This window comes from Euleptes europaea, chromosome 14 (assembly GCF_029931775.1).
Source record: "Euleptes europaea isolate rEulEur1 chromosome 14, rEulEur1.hap1, whole genome shotgun sequence".
In the NCBI taxonomy this organism is placed as follows: Eukaryota; Metazoa; Chordata; class Lepidosauria; order Squamata; family Sphaerodactylidae; genus Euleptes; species Euleptes europaea.
In genome coordinates this window covers 39713837-39734440 of record NC_079325.1, presented here as the reverse complement: position 1 = coordinate 39734440, position 20604 = coordinate 39713837, and the positions used below count along the sequence as shown (strand labels likewise).

The 20604-nt window shown below is 43.2% G+C and overlaps 3 protein-coding genes across 3 annotated transcripts in view; 2 read left to right on the top strand and 1 right to left on the bottom strand.

The window, feature by feature from the left end:
• Positions 1 to 20604, top strand: part of MAPKAP1 (MAPK associated protein 1) — a 408697-nt gene that overhangs the window by 324003 nt on the left and 64090 nt on the right. The gene's annotated exons all lie outside the window — the stretch shown is intronic.
• On the bottom strand, positions 496 to 7189 carry RABEPK (Rab9 effector protein with kelch motifs). Its single transcript, XM_056860136.1, has 7 exons — positions 7100 to 7189; positions 5668 to 5828; positions 4881 to 5033; positions 3829 to 3990; positions 1861 to 2010; positions 1311 to 1460; positions 496 to 752 (listed from the first exon to the last, which is right to left on the bottom strand). The coding sequence occupies exons 1-7, from the start codon at positions 7171 to 7173 to the stop codon at positions 496 to 498; spliced, it is 1107 nt and encodes a 368-aa protein (XP_056716114.1). The 5' UTR covers positions 7174 to 7189.
• Positions 9997 to 20494, top strand: PPP6C (protein phosphatase 6 catalytic subunit). Its single transcript, XM_056860948.1, has 7 exons — positions 9997 to 10100; positions 13108 to 13203; positions 15844 to 15909; positions 16785 to 16926; positions 18041 to 18120; positions 18249 to 18458; positions 19989 to 20494. The coding sequence occupies exons 1-7, from the start codon at positions 10026 to 10028 to the stop codon at positions 20235 to 20237; spliced, it is 918 nt and encodes a 305-aa protein (XP_056716926.1). The 5' UTR covers positions 9997 to 10025; the 3' UTR covers positions 20238 to 20494.

Here is a 20604-nt window from a genome sequence, read left to right as displayed (position 1 = left end):
TCTTGCAGTGCCCCTCACATTACTGCTCCACAATTTGTCCCTTGCTGTGAGTCCTCACGTAGGCTAGAAAGGGAGCATTTTCTCCTCCTTGGCACCAGCTAAATTGCCAAGTGCGTTGCACTAGCTGTGGCTAAGTGAAGGCACACATTCAGATGTAGAAGAACTGAGCCAATGGGCTTCCAGCCTTGTACTGGTGACCAGCCACAGAAGGAAAAAGGCTACAAGCTATGTACAAGTACAGATCTGAAATTTTTCTATTTGTACATACATAAATTATCAGATACCAATAAAACCAACTCATTTGTGTAAGTTCTCCTTGCCCGGCCAGTTCAAGCACTTTCAAAACCTCAACCTCAAGAAACACTCATACAAGAATACATGTACTTGTAGTCGTTTGCCATAAGGTTTTGGATTGTCAGCAAAAACTCCACAGGGGTGAAGGGCCAACCTTTGCAGTCCCTAATAGCTGTGCTGTTTCAGCGCCCTCTGATTTTCTTACCAAAGTAGACTTGCAACACAGTCCTGATAGAGCTCCCCCCTCATATCCATTCCCCCAAAGACAAGACACAGGTGCCCCTTGGGGCAGCTTTCCTTCTCAGTGGCTTCCTTCTGGCCATTGGTCCCTTCTCCAGCTGCGGCTTCACAATCTCTGTTCTTGGAAGGGACTTCCCAGGGAATTATGCACATGGAATGGTCCAGGCGCCCAGGGGGCAAAGGAGACTTGAACTCTAGATGTGTCCAGTGGCCTTTTTCTGAAATGATAAAAGGAAGCCAAATGCTCATTAAGGAAATAATTTAGGGGTGTACAAAGTACAGGGAAGGGGGAGAACAACTGCATTGATATTTAGTCCCTTTGGCTTCTGTGGATGGGATGACTTGAACACAGGCCTCGCGGGCGTTTCCACCTCACCTGATGTTTTCCAGTGCCTTGGATATGGGTGTGGGAGAGTAGCAGTGTAAGTCACAGGCTCAGACCCTGCTAAACATTACCACTGAGTGAAGGATTCCATTGGAGGACTGCAGTTTTCTCATCTCCCCACTGCAGCAGCCCCAAATGCTGCTTTGGGGGGACCCTCAGAAAGAGCATGAAGGAGAACCAGCAATAATTGCCCCCTCTCATCAGCAGAAATATTAGACAGAACCCAACCCAATGCATATTCCCCCAATGGGCTCTAACCAAAGTAGGATCATTTACCAGTGCTGAACTGGCTCCCCCGGGCAAAGCAAGCAATGAAAAAGACAGCAAGGCGCAGTTCGCTAACAGCTCATGAAAGGCCAGTCGCTTCCCAGTTGTCCTTGCCAGAACCCACCTATGTGATATTTGTACATTGAGTCCAGTGCACCTGTAGGGTCCATTCCACCAAAGATATACAAATGACCCTGGAAAACAGCTGCGGAATGAGCTGCCCGCCCTCCTGGGACAGATCCAGTGGCCGACAGCATCTCCCATTTCATATCCCCTGCATAAAGAAGACAAGACCAGTCATCAGTCTGGATCCTGCACAGAACTAATTTGAAATACACACAGGCTTTCCGCTTTATTTCCAGATTATGCAATCACGTGGGTGAAAATGAATTCAATGCATGTTTTTAAAGCACATACTGAGACTCTGCTTTATACAGACTCAAACCAGATCCAAGAAAGATTTCTAGGACAGTGCACATGTCACAATTCTGTCATTACTCCACTTGCATTGCAGAATTAGAATCAATTCCAGAATCCCAACAATATCTGTCTATAGTAACGTTTGCGATTGACTTGGAGAAGCCTAAATCTGCTCCTTTTAAGTGAGATTTAAAAGGCAGAGGATTGAGGGCCATGAAGCCCTTCCTTTAAAATCAGCACCACCAGTTACTTACTTGTATCAATGCAGTACAGATCACTGTAAAAGGTATCACCAGCCAAGCCACCATGGATGAAGAGCTTGCTCCCGAAAGCAACCACTGCGTGGCCGTGCCGAGGAGCAGGAGGACTGCCTTGGACTTCTGCCTGCTGCCATGTGAGAGTGGCTATGCAAGAGAAAACGAGGGGCATTAGGGTGAGGGGAGAAGGCTTTCCCTTGACCTGCCATGCAATACCTTGGATCAGGACCCTGCCAAAATATCACAGAGTCATGAGCAGGCGTTTGTGTTATCCAAAACGTTTCATCAATAACTTGATGTTAGCCAATATCAGCTAGATGTTAGTACACAACAAAAGTGTGTGTGTGTACTGTGTGTGTGTGTGTGTGTGTGTAGGGGGGGAGGGAAGATGTTGCAGGATATGATGGGAAAGTCCTATATCTGCGCCTTGTAGACATTTTTAAATTGAAATTGTTGCAGGCTATTAGATTAGACAGCACAAACCAGATTTCAGTTTCAGCAAAGACTACCTGATGAGGGCAGAAAGGTGGAGGTATACATTTTGTATAGATTAAAAATACCGGAGGGGGGGCTTTAAATGTAGCTTGAATCTCAACCGCTGCATTTGGAGCACATGAATCCCTTGCAAGACAAAATACAGAAAAACACAGCCTTAATGTTCTTTGGCTATTATCAACATGATTTCTTGTGCTCTTATGCTAAACTGGTAGCCTTTGGTTTGACCTACATTTGCCCCATTTCACATGATTCTGGGCAAGCTGTATACATGTGTGCTATGAACAGAAATGTTACCTGAATTGAGTCAATTGAGCTTCCATCTAGTGAAGAACTCACTCTCTGGCTGTGGCTACCAGCAGACCAAACCTCACATGGAGAGCAAATTGCAAACAGCCTTTCACTGCTTCCTTGTTCCCAACGTAAAAAGTAATCAGAAGATTGCTTCTGCATATGGAAGGTCTTTCCTAAGCTGTTATGGTCAATTGCTCATTCATGTGACAGATTTGCAGGAGAATTGTGAATGGTACAACTTCCATGCATGTGAGGCCCAGGTTTTACTTATGCTTCTTATTATAGGACTGGGCATTTAAAAAAGACGATTTGTTCAAGTATTGGACCAGTCAAATAATACATGTTATTACGTTTTTGCCCTGACCTGGATGGCCCAGGCTAGCCTGATCTCGTCAGATCTCAGAAGCTAAGCAGGGTCAGCCCTGGTTAGTATTTGGATGGGAGACCACCCAGGAATACCAGGGTTGCTGTGCAGAGAAGGCACTGGCAAACCACCTCTGTTAGTCTCTTGCCATGAAAACCCCAAAAGGGGTTGCCATAAGTCGGCTGCGACTTGACGGCACTCCACACACATTATATTTTTAAAAGCACTTATTACAACTGTTCTGATACTTGCTACAAGAGCAAAATAGTTCACTGTGATTGTGAAAGTATGAAGATCATTTCCCCATAATTTTTAATGGAAGCTGTCCTTGGCAGAGACCTTTGCCTGAGCTTCCTGTTCTGTTTTGAGATGCCTGCAGTTCTACCAAGTGGCCCATAAGAGCAGCACTGCCATACTGCTAGGGCTGCCCCTGACTGCAGGAGGGCTGAGGGACCAGCAGCTCTCCGTCTTGCCCTTTGCTCACCAATGTTCCCAGAGTGAACTGAAAGAGGGAAGCTGCTCCCTACTCAGAGGCATCTGATCACAGTCCAAAATATTAATATTAGATTGGTGTGCCAGTGCCCATTTTGTAAAAAGAAGATGCCGATACTCATAAATAAGGTTGTACTGATTTCCATCAGTTTCCTCCTCAGGAGTTGAGAGGGGCCCTCAAAAGGTGCCAGTACTCTGTTCCAGTAAGTACTGCTGCAAAAAAAGCCCTGCATGTACCACATCTACCTTAGGCCAGGCAGACTTTAAACCATATAGATGAAGACTAAATATTCTTTCAGAGACAGTAAATGGTAAATTACCTGCATCAAATACATGAAATTGCTGATCCTGGACAGGATCTGCCCCTTTATCGCCTCCTCCAAATACGTACAGCTGATCCCCAATCGCTGCAGAGGATGTATGGTATGTCCTTGGGGACGGTAGTGTGCCAGTCACTTCTGGACTCTCCCAAGTTCCACTTTCTAGTGAGGAAACCAGAGGTTCACAAATGGTCAGATTCAAACCAAAGAACCAATCTGGATGCTGAAATCATCTGGAGAAGTCATCTTTCCTGGAGGTTATATTTGGAGAAGTGAGCTGTGATCTAACAAAAGCTCACGCTGAAATAAATAGTTACTCCTTTGCTTCCTTCCCGTGCTATCACTGGAGGTCCAACTAGAAGTAACATGTGACAAGGCCTTTTTGTGGGTAGCACCAGGATTGCTGAGTACCCTCCCCGAAGAGGCACAGATGAAATCTTTCATTGCAGTTTTTTAGGACAGTACAAAACGTACCTCTTCTGCCAAGTTTTTGATTTGGCAGAGGCAGGCTGTGCTAGAGATTGGAATTTTTTGTCTAGAGACCTGCAGTAATGATTGCTCTTATTGCTTTCCCAACAGCTAATTTTATTGTTTTGTGAATTTTAACTCTGTGTTTTTATTGAATTCATATTTTTATTGTTTGTATGATGACTTTTATATTGCAGTAGGCCATAACGTATTGAAAGGAGAGGCAGAATTATTTTTACACAAAAATATCTTCACGCAACACAAGAGTTAAATTGAAATTATAAATACAAGAAACGCGTACATTTTTGGAAGTGTCACATATCATGGTGGAAAGACAACCACAGAACCTCCTTGATTGCATGCACTTTTGGAGATTTGTTAATTACTTGTTCAAAAGATACAGTTAGGTCCCACTTATCTGTTCTATCGCTTCTTTCCTCGGGCATAAGAAACCTCTCGAAGGGGGAAGGCTCCATGTACCTTGGTTAGTGGAACAGATCCATGGAATATAACCCATAATATTGTATGGATTTATTAAAAAGATATTTTGAAGAAGTAACAAAGGAGTAGTAACAAACACTTACGCAGGTCCAAAACTTGCAAGCAGTTCCTGTTCCCTGACTCATTGGCCCCTCCAAACACCCACAGTTTTGTGGGCTGGCTTACAGGAATGAAGGCTGAATGCTCATATCGGGGCAAGAGGCCTTCCCAGTGAGGCAAAGTCCAGCTGTGTCCATCTATGATATATAAGAAAATTGGTAAGAGCATCGGGTGGCTTACAGTGCAATCCTAAGAATGCTTCCTCAGCAGTAAGCCCCATTGAATAGACCTGAGTAGGATTCTGATTAGACCTCCTTAGGATTGCTCTCAGTTACGATCATGGAGCGAAGTCCCTTGCACTGAATAAAATACACATGTTCACGTTCTGTAATTATTTCCTCTAAATACAAAACAACTTTCTGTGTCCAGGTAACCTAAATGCTGAAAGCAGAAACAATACATTACGCAACTAGCATAAATTATGTAAATAAAAAGGATTGCTCTTTATTTTGCATATTTTATTCTGCAACGTCTACTATTTCCCTTAATTTCAACCTGCTTCTGCAAGTCCACAGGAAAGGCGATAAACATTTTAGCCCTGAGTGCGAATTCAGCAATCCCTGTAGCTATGGAGATTTCTCCACATATTAGTCACACACTTTTAGGCATATCTTCGGAAACAAGAAGGCTAAACACCTGCTTTTTTTTTTTTAAAGCATGAAAACAGATTCTTGGGAAGTTGATTTCAATACCTAATGTTGTACTTTGTTGTTGTACTGTTTTGTGCCCCTATAATATAAACTCAGCTGTGAAATACACCCTCACCCTTACCAAGATCGATGAAGTACACATCAGAGAAGCTGCCATTTGGGTTTGCTCCCCCTACAATGACAACTTTGCCTTTACTACTGCCTGAGTCCAATGGAGGCAAGTACAAGCAGTTGTGGCCCACACGAGCACAGGGGCTCTCCCCAAGCGGAGCAAAGGTGTACCTGAAATAGAGAAAGATGCAAAGGGATTGCCGAAAGACTGTGGCTCTGTAAGGAGCAAACAGAGAAGAGCAATAACTTTGCCAGGGCACAAATTCAATTGAATGCAGTAGGGTTTACTTCTGTGCAAGACTGTATAGGGCTCGACTGCCCAGGCCTGTACTGAACCGGTGAAATAGTACAGCAGCTAAGAGGCCAACCTGTGAATCAGGATGTTCCTGCTCCAAGTCTTCCTTTCCTATACACTCACTCATTGAATCAGGACGTTCCTGGTATAAATCTTCCTCTCCTGTACACTCACTCAGTGGCCTTATGCCACCTCTCAAGACTCTTAGCCTCGGCCCTTCCATCTGCAATGTGGGGGTAACACCTATTGTATAAGTACAGAGGCACAACTCCACATCCGATCCTCAGAAAGCAAAAGAAATCCTACACCCATGGCTTCTGCCAACTCCCTCTCAATCTTCCTCAAATTTCTCCCAAGTTGTCACCAGAGGACAGATTTCCCCCTTAAAATCCTCTCTTTGTGACCTAAGCCATCACCCCCCCCAAAAAAAAAACAGTGCTTTCTTTTACACACACAAGTCTTCCTCTTCCCTTCAGCTTAGGGTGGGGTCACCTCTTCCAGCCCAAATACCCCATTTCCTGGCACAGGGCAACACTCCTGCAGACAAAACACTGTTCACCTCACACCAGTCATGTATTGATGGACTGCATCTTGGTGATCAAAGGCCAACGTCACTGCAGCCTTACAGAGCAATTATATTTTAGGGAAGAGCTGTGCTTCCATGTTTTACATACACTGTCCCCGGTTCAGTCCCAGGCATCTCCACTTAAATCATTTCAGGTAGTCGAATTTGGGGAAATCCTTTCGCTGCTTGAGACTGGGGTGCTAGCCAGAGAAAATTGTAAGGTATGTGCATCAGTTAAGACCATAGCGAAGAAAGCCCAGGAGCCTGAGTCCTGGGCAAAGGCTCCTAAGCCCTGCTCGCATGATTAACCAATAGCCGGCAACATCACACGGTTGTTCAAGCATGACTTTAACCAAAAGAGGACTACAAAGGTGTCCCTATTTGCATCTGTGCAAAAATTGAGGCTTGCTCCTTTTCGTCTGCGATATGCAAACCACGTACACGGAGCCCGCACACGCAGAATCGGCAAGAGGTCTTCCGAGTCAGAGCCCAGCCACCTTTCAAGCACGCCCTCCTCGATTTGCAAGTCAAAAGCTACATTCACACACACAAAACCCTCCCCGCCCTGCTTTTCCAACGCACCAGGTCGCGCCTTCTGGCGCCTCTCCAGGCTTCAGTTTCCGCAGCAACGTCCGCGATTCTGAGTCCGGCCCCATTGATTCAGACAGAGGAAGAAGAGGAGGAGGAGGAGGAGGAGGAGGAGGCCTGTTAGAAATCAGATCCCCGCCTTCTCCCGGGCAGTTGCTAGGAGATGCATGGCTCCGCCCTTAGGAAAGTCACAGCGCCGGCGTTTGATTTTTATTCGCAGTTCATCCTTTTTCTGCACATTTAAATTTCGAGGTGCAGTTTTAATCCTGGAATGCATGTTTAATGGGTAATGCTTCAGATAGTGCCCGAGAGCATGTGGGGTGTGTAAAATTTTAATTAAATTAATTCTAGCATATTAGAAAAATGTTATTTTTCGATTATATTTGTAAGCTGTGGTTATTTATATAAGTCAGTAGAAAACAGTATTGTCTAACTTAAACTCAACAAAGCAAGTGATTTTTCGTATTTGGAACAGGGAGGTATAAAAAAACAACATGTGACCACAGAAATAAAATCAAAGTTAGGGTGGATTTGAAAGGAAAAATATTCAAATCCTCTTGAAACAAAGGGTTTTAAAAGAGTATATATAAAATATAAAGGGCGGGGTTTTGTTAAAAGACTTTCACTTTTAAACCCAAAAAGGGCTAAAATTCTCTCCTCTTTGCCTGGCAAAATGAAAAAAGCTTTTTTCTCCCTTTGCTTCTTAAACCTGGCGTCGTCTCTACTTTGTGATAATAAAATCTGGTCACAAAGGAGAGTGTATTTACATTCAACAAGCATGTGCGGAGTTCCGCACAACTGAGAAACTCTCCCGTTAGATATTAAGCACTGCATATTATTCAGCACCATTAAAGGAGGCTGGCGGCATCTCATAAATCTAGCGGATTTATTGTAGCAGGAGTGTTATTCTCAGCAGATTGGGATATAGACAATATATAAGCAGACTTTACACATATGCATTTGTATGGCTGCCACACTGACTAACAGTGTAATCCTAAAGGGAGTAACATCTGTATAGGATTGTGCTGTAAGAGTACGGTAGGTCTGTTCTTCCCAGCAGGAAAGCTTGAGCATCTTATACAAATTTCTTGCATATCATCAGCAACTTGTACACACAACAAGTTAATGCAACTAGATTAGAGTCCAGTAGCAATATCGTATTTCAAAACAGCAGCAAAGATGACGTGTCACCCAAAAGACCACAGCTGCAAGGTGGCCATCTTAAGTATATTCAACTAAAAACAAGATAATTATTTTCTGTAGTGAACTACCCATTCCCAGTCTTAACCAAGGTCTAACCCTGTCACGCCCTGACCTGGATGGCCCAGGCTAGCCTGATCTGGTCAGATCTCAGAAGCTAAGCATGGTCAGCCCTGGTTAGTATTTGAATGGGAGATCACCAAGGAATACCAGGGTTGCTGTGCAGAGGAAGGCACTGGCAAACCACCTGTTAGTCTCTTGCCATGAAAACCCCCAAAAGGGGTCGCCATAAATCGGCTGCGACTTGAAGGCACTTTACACACACACACACAACCCTATCACGTGATATACGTTAAATTAGCATATTAATTCCTTCCCAGCAACATCATGTTGGACTCTCCTCTGAAATTGCAGTGTTTGAAATAGTTTGCGTCTTTCCGTTTCTAACATCTGTAAAACCCAAAAGGAATCTTGTGCAATGCTAAGTGGATCTACTCAGAATCCTACTGATCTACTCAATGGGGCTTACTCCTGGGAAAGTGCACTGTTACACTGATAGATGATTTGATGCACAAATTTTCTTGGGCTAAAGCCCATTTCATCAGATGCCAACATCACTCCTGGAAGCTTATGATTCAATACATAAATCTGTTAGTCTTTTGAGATGATACGAGACTTTGCTTGCAGTGTGTCCATTTATTCTATCATGGTCTGGTTTAGCTAGTGAAAATGACAGAACAGAGCTACTGACTTTTGACCAGTGAGTGCAACTTGTCATAGAGGTGATAAAAGCATGCATTGGCTGAAATGCCCCGCTCTGCAAAGCTATAAAAAGGCCTAGGAGTACTGCAGCCTTCCTTTCCCTCTAGTTACCATTCCCCCCTGTCCCAAATCAAGACTAGTTTTTTGAGGCAATCCTTAATAGGCCACATATGAAACTCACTGTCACAAGATATGGCGATAGGTTCTAGCTCAGGTAACGTTTGGCTTTAAAAGAAAGCAAGAAAAATGAATGCAGATGTCAGTCAATGGCTGTCAGACACAATGGATAAGTGAAAACTCTTTGTTCAGGAGTAGTATACCGATGAATTCTTGTTGCATGGCGATGGACGGGTAACCACAGAAACAGGTTTTGGCCTCTTTCCCCAATTGCTAAGCCTGTGGGAAAATCAGGATGGACTACATGGGCATTTTTTCCCCCATCCAGCGGGATTCTCTTCTGTTCTGACACTTATTCCATTACACTTAATAGCCCGAAGACGACTTTCTGAGGAAACACCGTTATCCTCAGGCTAGGGTGAAGGGAATAGACTACGAATCCCAGAATGCCACGGAGCAAAACGGCTTCCAGCGCCCTTTCTACGCAAAACGCGGAAGCGCAGCCTGGGCGCGGGGAAGCCGGAAGTAGCCTTTGCGCGGAGCGAAAGGCGCTCTACTTTAGAATTCAAACGTAAACCGGAAGTGGGCGCTCTCGTTTCCGGCCAGACCCGCATTCCTTCCCGCTGGGAGGGAGCCGAGAAAGAAAGAGAAGGGGGGGGTAGAGAATTTGTTGTGTTTCTTGGCCGCCTTCCGCGCGCGTTTATCCCGGAAGCGGATTTACCAGCGCGCAACCCGGAAGTGCTGATCTTCGTTTCCGGGCTCTGGTCTCTCCTCCTTCCTCTCGTTTTCTCCCTTCCTTTCTCCCTCTCCTCTCCTCCTACTTCAAAGCGGCTCTTCCAAAATGGCGCCCTTGGACTTGGATAAATACGTGGAGATCGCGCGACTCTGCAAGTACCTGCCTGAGAACGACCTCAAGGTAAAGTGGGTGGCCTGGGGCCCCTGCGAGTTTGGACGAGCTGGGCGTCCCCCTCTTGTTACACTTGTGGTTTCCTTTTATGTAAACCGCCTGGGGAGAGAGGCGGCGCACGAAAGTTTTAGTGGAGCTCAAGAGGCAAGTTGGGAAAGCAGGCACCCCCCCCCCCATCGCCTGGGGATTGGGGTCTTGCTTCTGCTCCCAGCTTCGGTGATTTGGAGGTGGTTTTGAAGGCTGGCTCGTGAGCAAGTGGAGGTGGCATTGAAATGTCATAGATAGTAGTAGAAAAGGGCAAGAGTCCAGTAGCACCTTAAAGACTAACAAAAATATTTTCTGGTAGGGTGTGAGCCACAGCTCACTTCTTCAGGTATGTGAATGTATCTAAATGTAGAAAAGGACAAGAGTCCAGTAGCACCTTAAAGACTAACACAAATATTTTCTGGTAGGGTATGAGCTTTCGTGAGCCACAGCTCACTTCTTCAGATATGATTCTTCATTCTTCAGATCTGAAGAAGTGAGCTGTGGCTCACAAAAGCTCATACCCTGCCAGATACTGAAGAGGTGAGCTGTGGTTCACGAAAGCTCATACCCTACCAGAAAATATTTTTGTTAGTCTTTAAGATGCTACTGGACCCTTGCCCTTTTCTACTACTGCAGACAGACTAACACGGCTACCCACTGTGAATTATGTCATAGATAGGTCTGATAGTCACCCATTGGAGAGTCTGGGGGTAGGGAGTCACTTGGAGTCCTTTCTGCTCTAGGGTTCAGTTGGTGTGCTACTGGGTTTTGGGGAGATTTGTAAGCCTTGTCAAGCGCCTGGCGATTGGGGAGCCACAGAAGTGCTCTAAATAGGTAAGCTGTATTGGACACTGGTGGTTAATAGTAGAATTTTCTGGAGATTGATTTAGTTTTCCTTACAGGTATATACTTTAGTTATTGCATTATTGTTTGTAAATTCTTTCTGGCAGATGGTTGTGCATATTATCAACAAATAGGTTAAAATCTTGTAGTCTGGTGGCTAGAACTGGAAGGAGCTTAGAGTAAGGCAGGGTAGGACACTGTGTTCTCATATTTGACAGAGGGTTTGATCCTGATTACATATTCCTTCAGCAAATATAATTTTTCTACCTCCCTGCTACAGCCTGCTCATTTCCACAGAATGAGGTGTAGAAGACCTTGAGGATAATTTGGGGGTATTTAGAGGGAAGGGGCAAATCGGTAGAAGCTGCTATTTTAGTCTGGATCCAACCCATAGAGATAAGCTAATATTTTATACTGAAATCAGGGAGAAGAAAGGAGTAGATGTTCTATTCAATGTAGCCTTTTACTAGGAGAGAAAACCGAAATGGGGCTTCTTTCTTGGAAGATGAACCAGTGGAGCTTTCTTTCTCAAGCAGGTGCACAGAAGAGATTATTTAATTACTTCTGCATGACACGCTACTGAGACAAGCCTAGTATCTGTCACCCCAATGCTTTTGTACACATCTGTTAAAGCCTTGCTGTCCTGTACCCATCTCAAATGGGTTAGTTGAAATGCACAAACTATCTTTTACCCAGTGACAGATGGGAATATGTGGGTTCTTTCTCTATCAGCGGGTTTTTGTTCAGCAGGCCGCGTAGCAGCTGTCTCCAGGAAATGGTTTGCAGCTAATATTTTGCAGTATGTTTGCACTTCAAACTGTTGGCTACCAGGGCTTTTGTCTTTGAATGGTCCTTGAAAAAAGTTTGCATTAGGGTGGTTTGTAATCTATTTTTCTCTTTTAGACCACTGCAGCATGTAAGGGAGTACTGTATGTTAAACCACTTTATTTTTGCAGTAAGAGTTTGCTAATGTTTATTTTAAGACAGAATTCTGTCTTTAAAGTGTACTTAAGCCTGATAATGTTTTTTGCCATTTACAGTGCCATGTACCATATATTGGAGTATGTGATGGTAAAAAAATAACCTAATTGTGCTTAAAAAAAAAGTGGTTCAGCACGGCAACATTGTACCTTTTCTATGATGCTATCTGGTACTTGGTTAGGCCCTTGTGCCAACAATTCTGTTATCTTTTCTGTTATCAGAATTCATGGTTTCTTGGATGTCCTCAACAGACATTTGGAATAATATGGATATAGGTAGCTTTGTTGTTTCATAGCAACGTCCGGGAAGGAAAAAGCCAACTGATACCTTGTAATGAGACCAACCAAAATAACACGTTACGGGTGTGCAAGAGCCTAACGAAGTAACAAATAGTTTCATAGAATTCTTCCTTGGTGTTTACAGAGGGAGTTAAGGAGTGAGAGTTCTCAGTCCCTGATGTTAAAGCCTCCTTATTTGTCTCTTGTAAGGATGTTCTGCCAACTTCAAAGGATGCAGAATAGGGCTAGTATCAGATTGTAACCTTTGCCATCTGTGAAGAAGCAACAAAGAAAAGGAAGCCATCCAATTAAAAATGCAAACTCTATTAGCTTATCAAATATGACTCATGTGATCACACACAGAACAAGAGGCTTGAATAAGTTACCAGGAAATAAAAACACTGCTGGCTTCATTGATAAAATGTGAATATCTTCCTGGTGTGTAAATAATTGTGAGGCTAATAGCAAGTAACAATTTTGTTCTAGTGAGCAAGAGATAAAAACTTTTGCAAATTAAACTCTGTTCTCTGCAATTTACCCAGCAAAAGCAATGGCATGTAGAACGACTGTGCTATCCAAACTAGTTCTAGTTTGACAAGTTTCTGTGCAGTTCATCTTACCATATATTCTAGACCTTTCACAAAGTGCTTGAATATATATTTCAAGATATTATACTAGATTATACCTTTTTTCTGATCCAGTAAGGTGGGTTATAATTCAGGGTGGTTAGTGGTGGGGGTGGGGGAAATCGCATGGCTCTGGATTGTTCTGGTATAGCTGCTATTTATCCAAAATGTACATATTCTATCATAAGGAAGCAGCAAGCTGGTAGTTATTCAGAGTTCAAACGGATTTCATACTGACCCAAATAATTTTTCTCCCTGTAGCGCTTGTGTGACTATGTGTGTGACCTGCTCCTGGAAGAATCTAATGTGCAGCCTGTTTCTACGCCAGTTACCGTCTGTGGAGACATACATGGACAGGTGGAATTTCATGCAGATTATTCTTTTGTCACTGTACTGTCGAGGGCAGACACCTGCAAGTGTTATAGAAGAGTTTGCAAATATGTGTTTATGGGCAAACAGCTACTGCATTTGAAACCTCTTGTGATTTATTTTTTCAGTATTCTTGATGGTATGGAGGGAAAGGGACTGCTAGGCAATCCATGTAATTCAGGAGTGGTAGTTGATGTGCAGTGCGCTTATAATCTTGCTGGTGTTTTCTATCTTTTCCAAGATTAGCTTTCAGTCCTTTCATCTGTCGCCCACCATGGGTGTTTGGCAGACCAAGATGGGTAGTTGAATAATTTTGTGAGGGATACAGTTATGTGATTTGCCCTACTTTTGAGCCTTATTCAGAAGCTGGTAGTTTTTAGACTACAGTTAATTGAGTTCCTTAATGCTTATGTGGATTTGTCCCTGAAGGCCCTGATGATGATGGAATTACATTCCTAGTAAATGTGCACTGTACCAGAGAACTTTCTGAGTTCCCTTCAGGGTTTTCTGTGGGAGAGTTTACCTGTAACAGCACTGATTAATGGGCCCTTATCTGGATGAGAACAGGAGCAAGTTCCCTTTTTTCTGGTATAATTTTACAAGCTGAGGTAATACACCAGGGTGGAGAGTGCATTTGTTAGGCTACAGCCACAGTGGTAAAGGCAACCTGTGTATTTGCTGGATTGGGGTGGAAAGCAATCACAATAGGAGCAGTATGGGGCAGGGGCATCCTGGAGCAACACACAATGACCAGTGCATATACTCCTTCCTTACCCATTATATTACTCTGAAGTCATAAAACATAGTTTACCATTAAAAGAAGGAGGGGAAATTAAGAAGAAAAGTTGGTTTTTATATGCCAACTTTCTCTACCACTTAAGGAAGAATCAAACCGGCTTACAATCACCTTCCCTCCCCATAACAGACACCCTGTGAGGTAGGCGGGGCTGAGAGAGCTCTAAGAGAGCTGTGACTAGCCCAGGGTCACCCAGCTGGCTTCATGTGGAGGAGTGGGGAAATCCACCTGGTTCACCAGATTAGCCTCCGCCGCTCATGTGGAGGAGAGGGGAATCAAACCCGGTTCTCCAGATCTGAGTCCACCATTCCAAACCCTCGCTCTTAACCACTACACCACTCTTGTGTATCAAGTCTAGAAAGAGCAAAGACTGTTGACTCAGATTAATTTTATTACACATTTTACATGCATTGTACAGCTAGATTCCACAAATATAGTTTATTCAGACTTTCTTTTCTAATCATGGAAGTTAATAACTAAATCTTTAAGATGTTCCATTCGCTCTTTCTTACTTTAGGTTGTTAATTTTTTCCAGTAGCGTGCAAGTTATAGCATTTAATACAAAGTATTTACATTTGCATGGAATTCCCCATGATTCTGGGATAAGGGGGAAGTCTCTATCTTATTCCAATAGATATCATATCGATCACCTTTTGCCAAAGTTTTACTGTGCGTTGGCACTTCCACTATAAATGGGAAAAATATAGTATTTTCTGCTTCACAGTGCCAACACTTTCCATCCATTGAACCATATGTTTTTGCTAGTTTACTTGGGGCAGAATGTCACTGATTTGTCATTTTTATCATATTTTCAAACATTGTTAGGCAGGGAGAAAGTCGAGTCTCTTTTATATAGGAAAGTCTATACTGAGATGTCAGTAGCAAGTTGTGGGACCATTTCTTCATGTATTTATTTTAGCTGGTTTACTATGTAGATCATCTAGGAGACATAATAGCTGCCTTTTCCCTTCCTCTGCTAACAGATTCTCAAAATGTTATCAATTTTCTTAATTTCCCTTCCTTTCTCATTTGAGCTATTTAAAACTTTTTTAGTTGCAAATATTGACATACTGTAACATTACCTGTATAGTTAATAAAAAGTATCATATGGAATCAGTGCACTGTTGTGGAAGAGATTATTATATCTTATACAGCCCACCTCTTTTAGCTCTATGAAGTGTCTTAAATCAGGCTTAAAATGTTTCCACCTAATTATAGTAGGAACAGATTTATTTGCTTGCCAGCATGGTTTAGTGGTTGAGAGTGGCGGACTCTAATCTGGAGAGCCAGGTTCAATTCCTCACTCCTCCACATGAAGCCTGCTGGGTGACCTTGGAGCCAGTCACATTCCTCTCAGAACTCTCTGCCCCACCTACCTCACTAGGTACCTGTTGTGGGGAGGAAGGGAAGGTGAGTGTAAGCAGTTTTGAGACTCCTTACAGTAGAGAGAAAAGCGGGCTATAAAAAACCCAACTCTTATTCTTGCCTGCTTTTCTTTCCCTTGTGGAACCCAGAGCACCCTGGGGGTCTTCCATTCAGGTTGCTGGTCAGACCCAGACCTGCCTAGCCGCCTGTTTTGTACAAACGTAGCATCAGCTCGTCACAGACAGAGCCTTTTGTGATTTAAAAGTGGGCTTCTGACCAGGTGCATTGCTATGGATGCCTCTGTTCAGCCTGTGCAGGAAGCAAATGCCTTTCAGAGCCACTACTTATTAACAAAAGCAAGGATCACCTCTTGCTATCAAATGAGAGTTCTGAGTAATTTGGACTGTCATGCTAAATGCTGTAAACCTGCCCTTGTTAAAGTTCTCTTTTTTCTTTTTTTCTTTCAGTTTTATGATTTATGTGAATTGTTTCGAACTGGAGGTCAGGTTCCTGACACAAACTATATATTTATGGTACGTACAAACTGAATGCTAAAAAAATGCAGCAACTGTTAATGAAATATAATGTCAATCTGGGATTTGGAACACCCAGCAGGCTTTTTTTGGATTGTATTCCGTATGTCTTTCCTCTTTGCTTTCCTTATAGTCTGAGAAAATGTGATCTGGCCCATTGGGAGTTGTAGGAAAGGAATCAAAGGCTATGTGCTGTCAACAGGGCTTGAAAAATATCCATGTGCTTAGAAATTTGAAACTGTTAAATTGGTCCTGCACAGAACTGGCAGGACTTGACAGATCTTTGCTGCAGCTCTTGTTCCATATTATGGGAATTCTGCTATTGATCTCGGTTCAAACATAGAAAGGGGCAGAGAGTTGACATGTGCTCTCACTGTGCATGAGATGCAGTTAAAGGAGCAGAGGGAGATTATTCTAAAATTAACCAATCTATTAAGAGTCCATTTTTCAGTAGTTCAGTAGTTATTTTGATGGTCCTCCAGCTTTTTTGCTGATTTGCTTTGTGAAAGAGAGAGGCATGAAAATTGCCCCTGGAAGTATGACGAGCAGCCTAATCCTATGCATGTGCCATCTCAATTAAGTCCCACAAAGCTCAGTCAAACCTACTCTCAAGTAAATTTGCCTAATATTGCTGCCCAAGTCACTGTAATACATGTACATAAAGGTATCTTATATTGAATCAGGCCATTGTTCAGTTTAGCCCAGAATTGTCTGCTCTGACTGGCTGCAGCTCTCCAAGGTCTCAGGCAGAGTAAGGTCCTTCCCAGAATTTACCTGAGATCCATTACGGGGAGATGCCAGGGATTGAACCTGGGGCCTTTTGCATGCAAATATATATGCTCTTTCACTAAGTGAAACATTGTTTTAACTTTCAGGGTGACTTTGTAGACAGAGGTTACTACAGCCTTGAGACATTCACATATCTTCTTGCCCTAAAAGCAAAATGGCCTGATCGTATCACACTCTTGCGTGGAAATCATGAAAGCAGACAGATAACACAAGTGTACGGATTTTATGGTAAGGGGTTTTCTTTTCTTTTTTTAATTCTCAGTTGTAGTCAGCATAACACCATAGTGAATAAACTTGTTTCTCTGGAAGTTGCAGTGATGAGAACATGGATTAAGGAAAATGATTTTATCATGAGTGTAAACAAAGTTGAAATTGTAGCTTAGGAAGCTGTGGATAGAGAGCAGATGCTGTGGGTTGTAAACTCTAGCAGTGTGGTATTACGCTTGTTTTTGGTGTGATTTGCATAGGTGTAGGGTGCAGGAAACTGAGCTTTGGCTAATGGACGGTAAACTGGATTGGACTTCAAAATGCTGAGTTCAGATCCCTAGTTCAGGGGTCCCCAACCTTTTTGAGCCTGCAGGCACCTTTAGAATTCTGACGCAGTTGTGATGGGTGCAGCTACAAAATGGCTGCCACAGGATGCTGAGCCAGCCACAAAACGGTTGCTGCAGCTTACCTTCAGTCATTCAGTGAAGGTCCTTGTGCTGTGGTGGCAGCTACTGCCAATGCAATGCTTTTAAAAATATGTGTGTGCAGTCACATCTCCAGTGGTCAATCAGAAGCCTTGCTGGACAAAAGCCCCACCTGGCCCCTCCCATTTTCTAAAAACACTTGAGGGGCACCAGGAAAGGTGTTGGGGTGCCATGGTGCCCATGGGCTCCATATTGGGGACTCCTGCCCTAGTTTTTCATGACTCTACCGAAAGAGCCTGGGCACTGGAAATTTTAAACACACATTCTGTCACTTTGTCAAAAGCTACCCAGTCGTGAACAGTAAATAAGAGTAGGTAGAGACTGTCCACAACCTGTCGCATCTTCTCTTTTGACAACAGAGATTAAAATGGTGATCAGTCATTCAAGAGATGTTGATGAGTTAAGACATACAGCTTTGACAATATGGCAGTGCAAAAGGACTATCAAAATTAAGTGACTTGTGGAGGTATTTGTAGACTGAGTTAGGTGGACATATGTGGGCAGGCTTTCACCCATTCTAGAAGCTCTTCGTTCGTCTGTTTTGTTACCTACTGAGCCTGCAATCCCACTAGTCCAGCTGGACTGTGAAATTGTAATGCACACAACATGGTTTTCCATGCCTCCTTCCTTTCTTTCTCTCATTCTAACAGATGAATGCCAAACTAAATATGGTAATGCTAATGCCTGGAGATATTGCACCAAAGTCTTTGACATGCTTACAGTAGCAGCGGTAAGGGTTTTTTAAATGCACCTTTTGAACAGGGAAAATGAGTGACTCTCTAATCCCGTTACTTAAATGTCTGTTGAATTTCAAACTTGTGACGCTAGTAAAATTTTACTCCTCTCTTCCCCTTTAAGTTAATAGACGAGCAGATACTCTGTGTACATGGGGGCCTGTCTCCAGACATCAAAACACTTGATCAGATCCGAACTATTGAGCGCAACCAAGAGATTCCACACAAAGGAGCTTTTTGTGACCTTGTCTGGTCTGACCCAGAAGACGTCGACACCTGGGCTATTAGTCCTCGAGGAGCTGGCTGGCTGTTTGGAGCAAAAGTTACCAATGAGGTAAAAAATAAATGTCCCATACCCTTCTTATAAAATGGTCAGTTCGAATTGATGTGTCTGGCAGCTGTTTCTAGTGTTTAATATTCTAGTATTACAAGCCTGTCTTTTCTGTATAGTTGGTGTGTTGTCTATGAAACTATGGTAAGAATGCTGATAATTTTTTGTCATTGAGTGAGTTTCTCAGCTTCCAGGTTGAGAAACTCCCTCAATAAAAAAAAGCCACGACAAATATTCTTAACTTAGTTTCATAGACAACATATCAACTTGGTAGAAGCCCTAATAGACCAGACTAGCCCAGTTGCACCAGAAGTTGGAAGCTAAACAGGGTTGGTACTTTATGGGAGACCGCAAAGGAAGGCAAACCACCTCTGCTCATCTCTTGCCTTGAAAGTTCCACAAGGTGGAACTCCATGGAGTCTCTATGAGCTGGTTGCGACTTAACAATGCACTTCAAAGAACTGCTAAAATCTATTTTTCTAGCTTCTTATTGCACAGAAAAATACACTTTCTGATTCTCTTGCAGACTTCGCATTTGGTGCTCTATGACTTGTATGTAACAGTTAAGATGGGGAGGGGAGAAGATGGGGAGGTCCCAATCCTGCTGAATTAACAAGTCCTAGTTGTTTTGTGGGCCAGTGTAAAGCTCTGTCTGGAGATACATTTATTAATATCCATGACACTGCTGTTAGGTCATTTGAAGCCTTGGGATGCAGCAATAAAAACAGCAGTGTTTGATGTCATTGCGTCCAGTGTTCATGTGCTTTGCCACATATTCCTCAAGCTGGTATTTAGCTGTCAGGATCGCAAGGTGCAGAGCTGTGCTTACGGAACAGAACCTCCATGCTTCCCCTTCCATGCTGCAACCTGCTGTGCTTCCCAAAATTCAACTCCTGGGGATTGATAGACCCTCAGGAAAGCCTGGGGTGCAGCGTTGAGGTGTGCGCTGGGAGGGAGCAGTCAACAGGACTCATATGTGAGTGAAAGTCCTCTTTGCAACTGCTAGAAGGAGGTTTAGGATCCAGCCTATTGACTCTCATAGGGGGCCGATTGAGAGTTCAAGGTGAAGAACAAAGGAGCCCCTCAAATGGGAGATCTTAGTATTAAAGTTTTTTTAATACTATGCTCTTCTGAAGGATTGTCATGATTGCTGTCAATGAAAGGAGATTATTTATTTATGCTTCAGATTTCTATCCCGCCCTCCCCAGGCAAAGCGAGCTCAGGGTGGGTAACAACAGTAAAAGCACAATATAAAACCATACAAATTAAAACCAAAAATTGAACCTTACAATAAACATAGTAAAACAAAAGATGGCACTCGATTAAAACAGTGGCCACTGAAAGGCTCTCTAATCAGACATTCCCCCAAGTTCACAAAATGAACAGAATAATAGAGGGGTGGGGGGTAGGGAGACCAGCAGATGACACCTGCAGCTGTCCTCAATTGTAGGCCTGGTGGGATAACTCCATTTTACAGGCTTTGCGGAGTTGTATCTGTTGTAAATGTTTTGACCCCTGTTTTAAATTTTACAGTTTGTCCACATCAACAACTTAAAGCTCATCTGCAGAGCCCATCAGCTGGTTCACGAAGGCTATAAATTCATGTTTGATGAGAAGCTGGTAACGGTATGGTCTGCTCCGAACTACTGCTATCGCTGTGGAAATATTGCTTCAATCATGGTCTTTAAAGATGTAAATACAAGGGAACCAAAGCTCTTCCGGGCAGTCCCAGACTCTGAACGTGTGATCCCGCCAAGAACGACCACACCGTATTTCCTTTGAGACACCACTCAGCTTCTTGTACTGTTTCTCTGCGGCATACTTTTTATCGAGCACTTTGCTGCTGAAATGTTGCCTCTTGCCTTTTTTATTTTTAAATTATCTAAGTGTGTTGTATATTGTGTCTGTAGCGATGCGTCTCTTGATCCTTTCTGCACATCTTTTGTACCCCGCCTCCCTTCCCAAGACTTGTCTGCGAGTGCTTGTGAAATGACTCTAGCACTTCTCCTGCTGGCGGTGGTTCTTGCATATCTGTGGGAGTGTTTTTTTAGGGAAAACTGCACTTTTCCTTAAAGTAGTAAAAATAGAGCAAGGCATCAGAACTAGTCTGATCTCCATTTCATTCAGGAGGTTATCTTTGGGGAGGTTT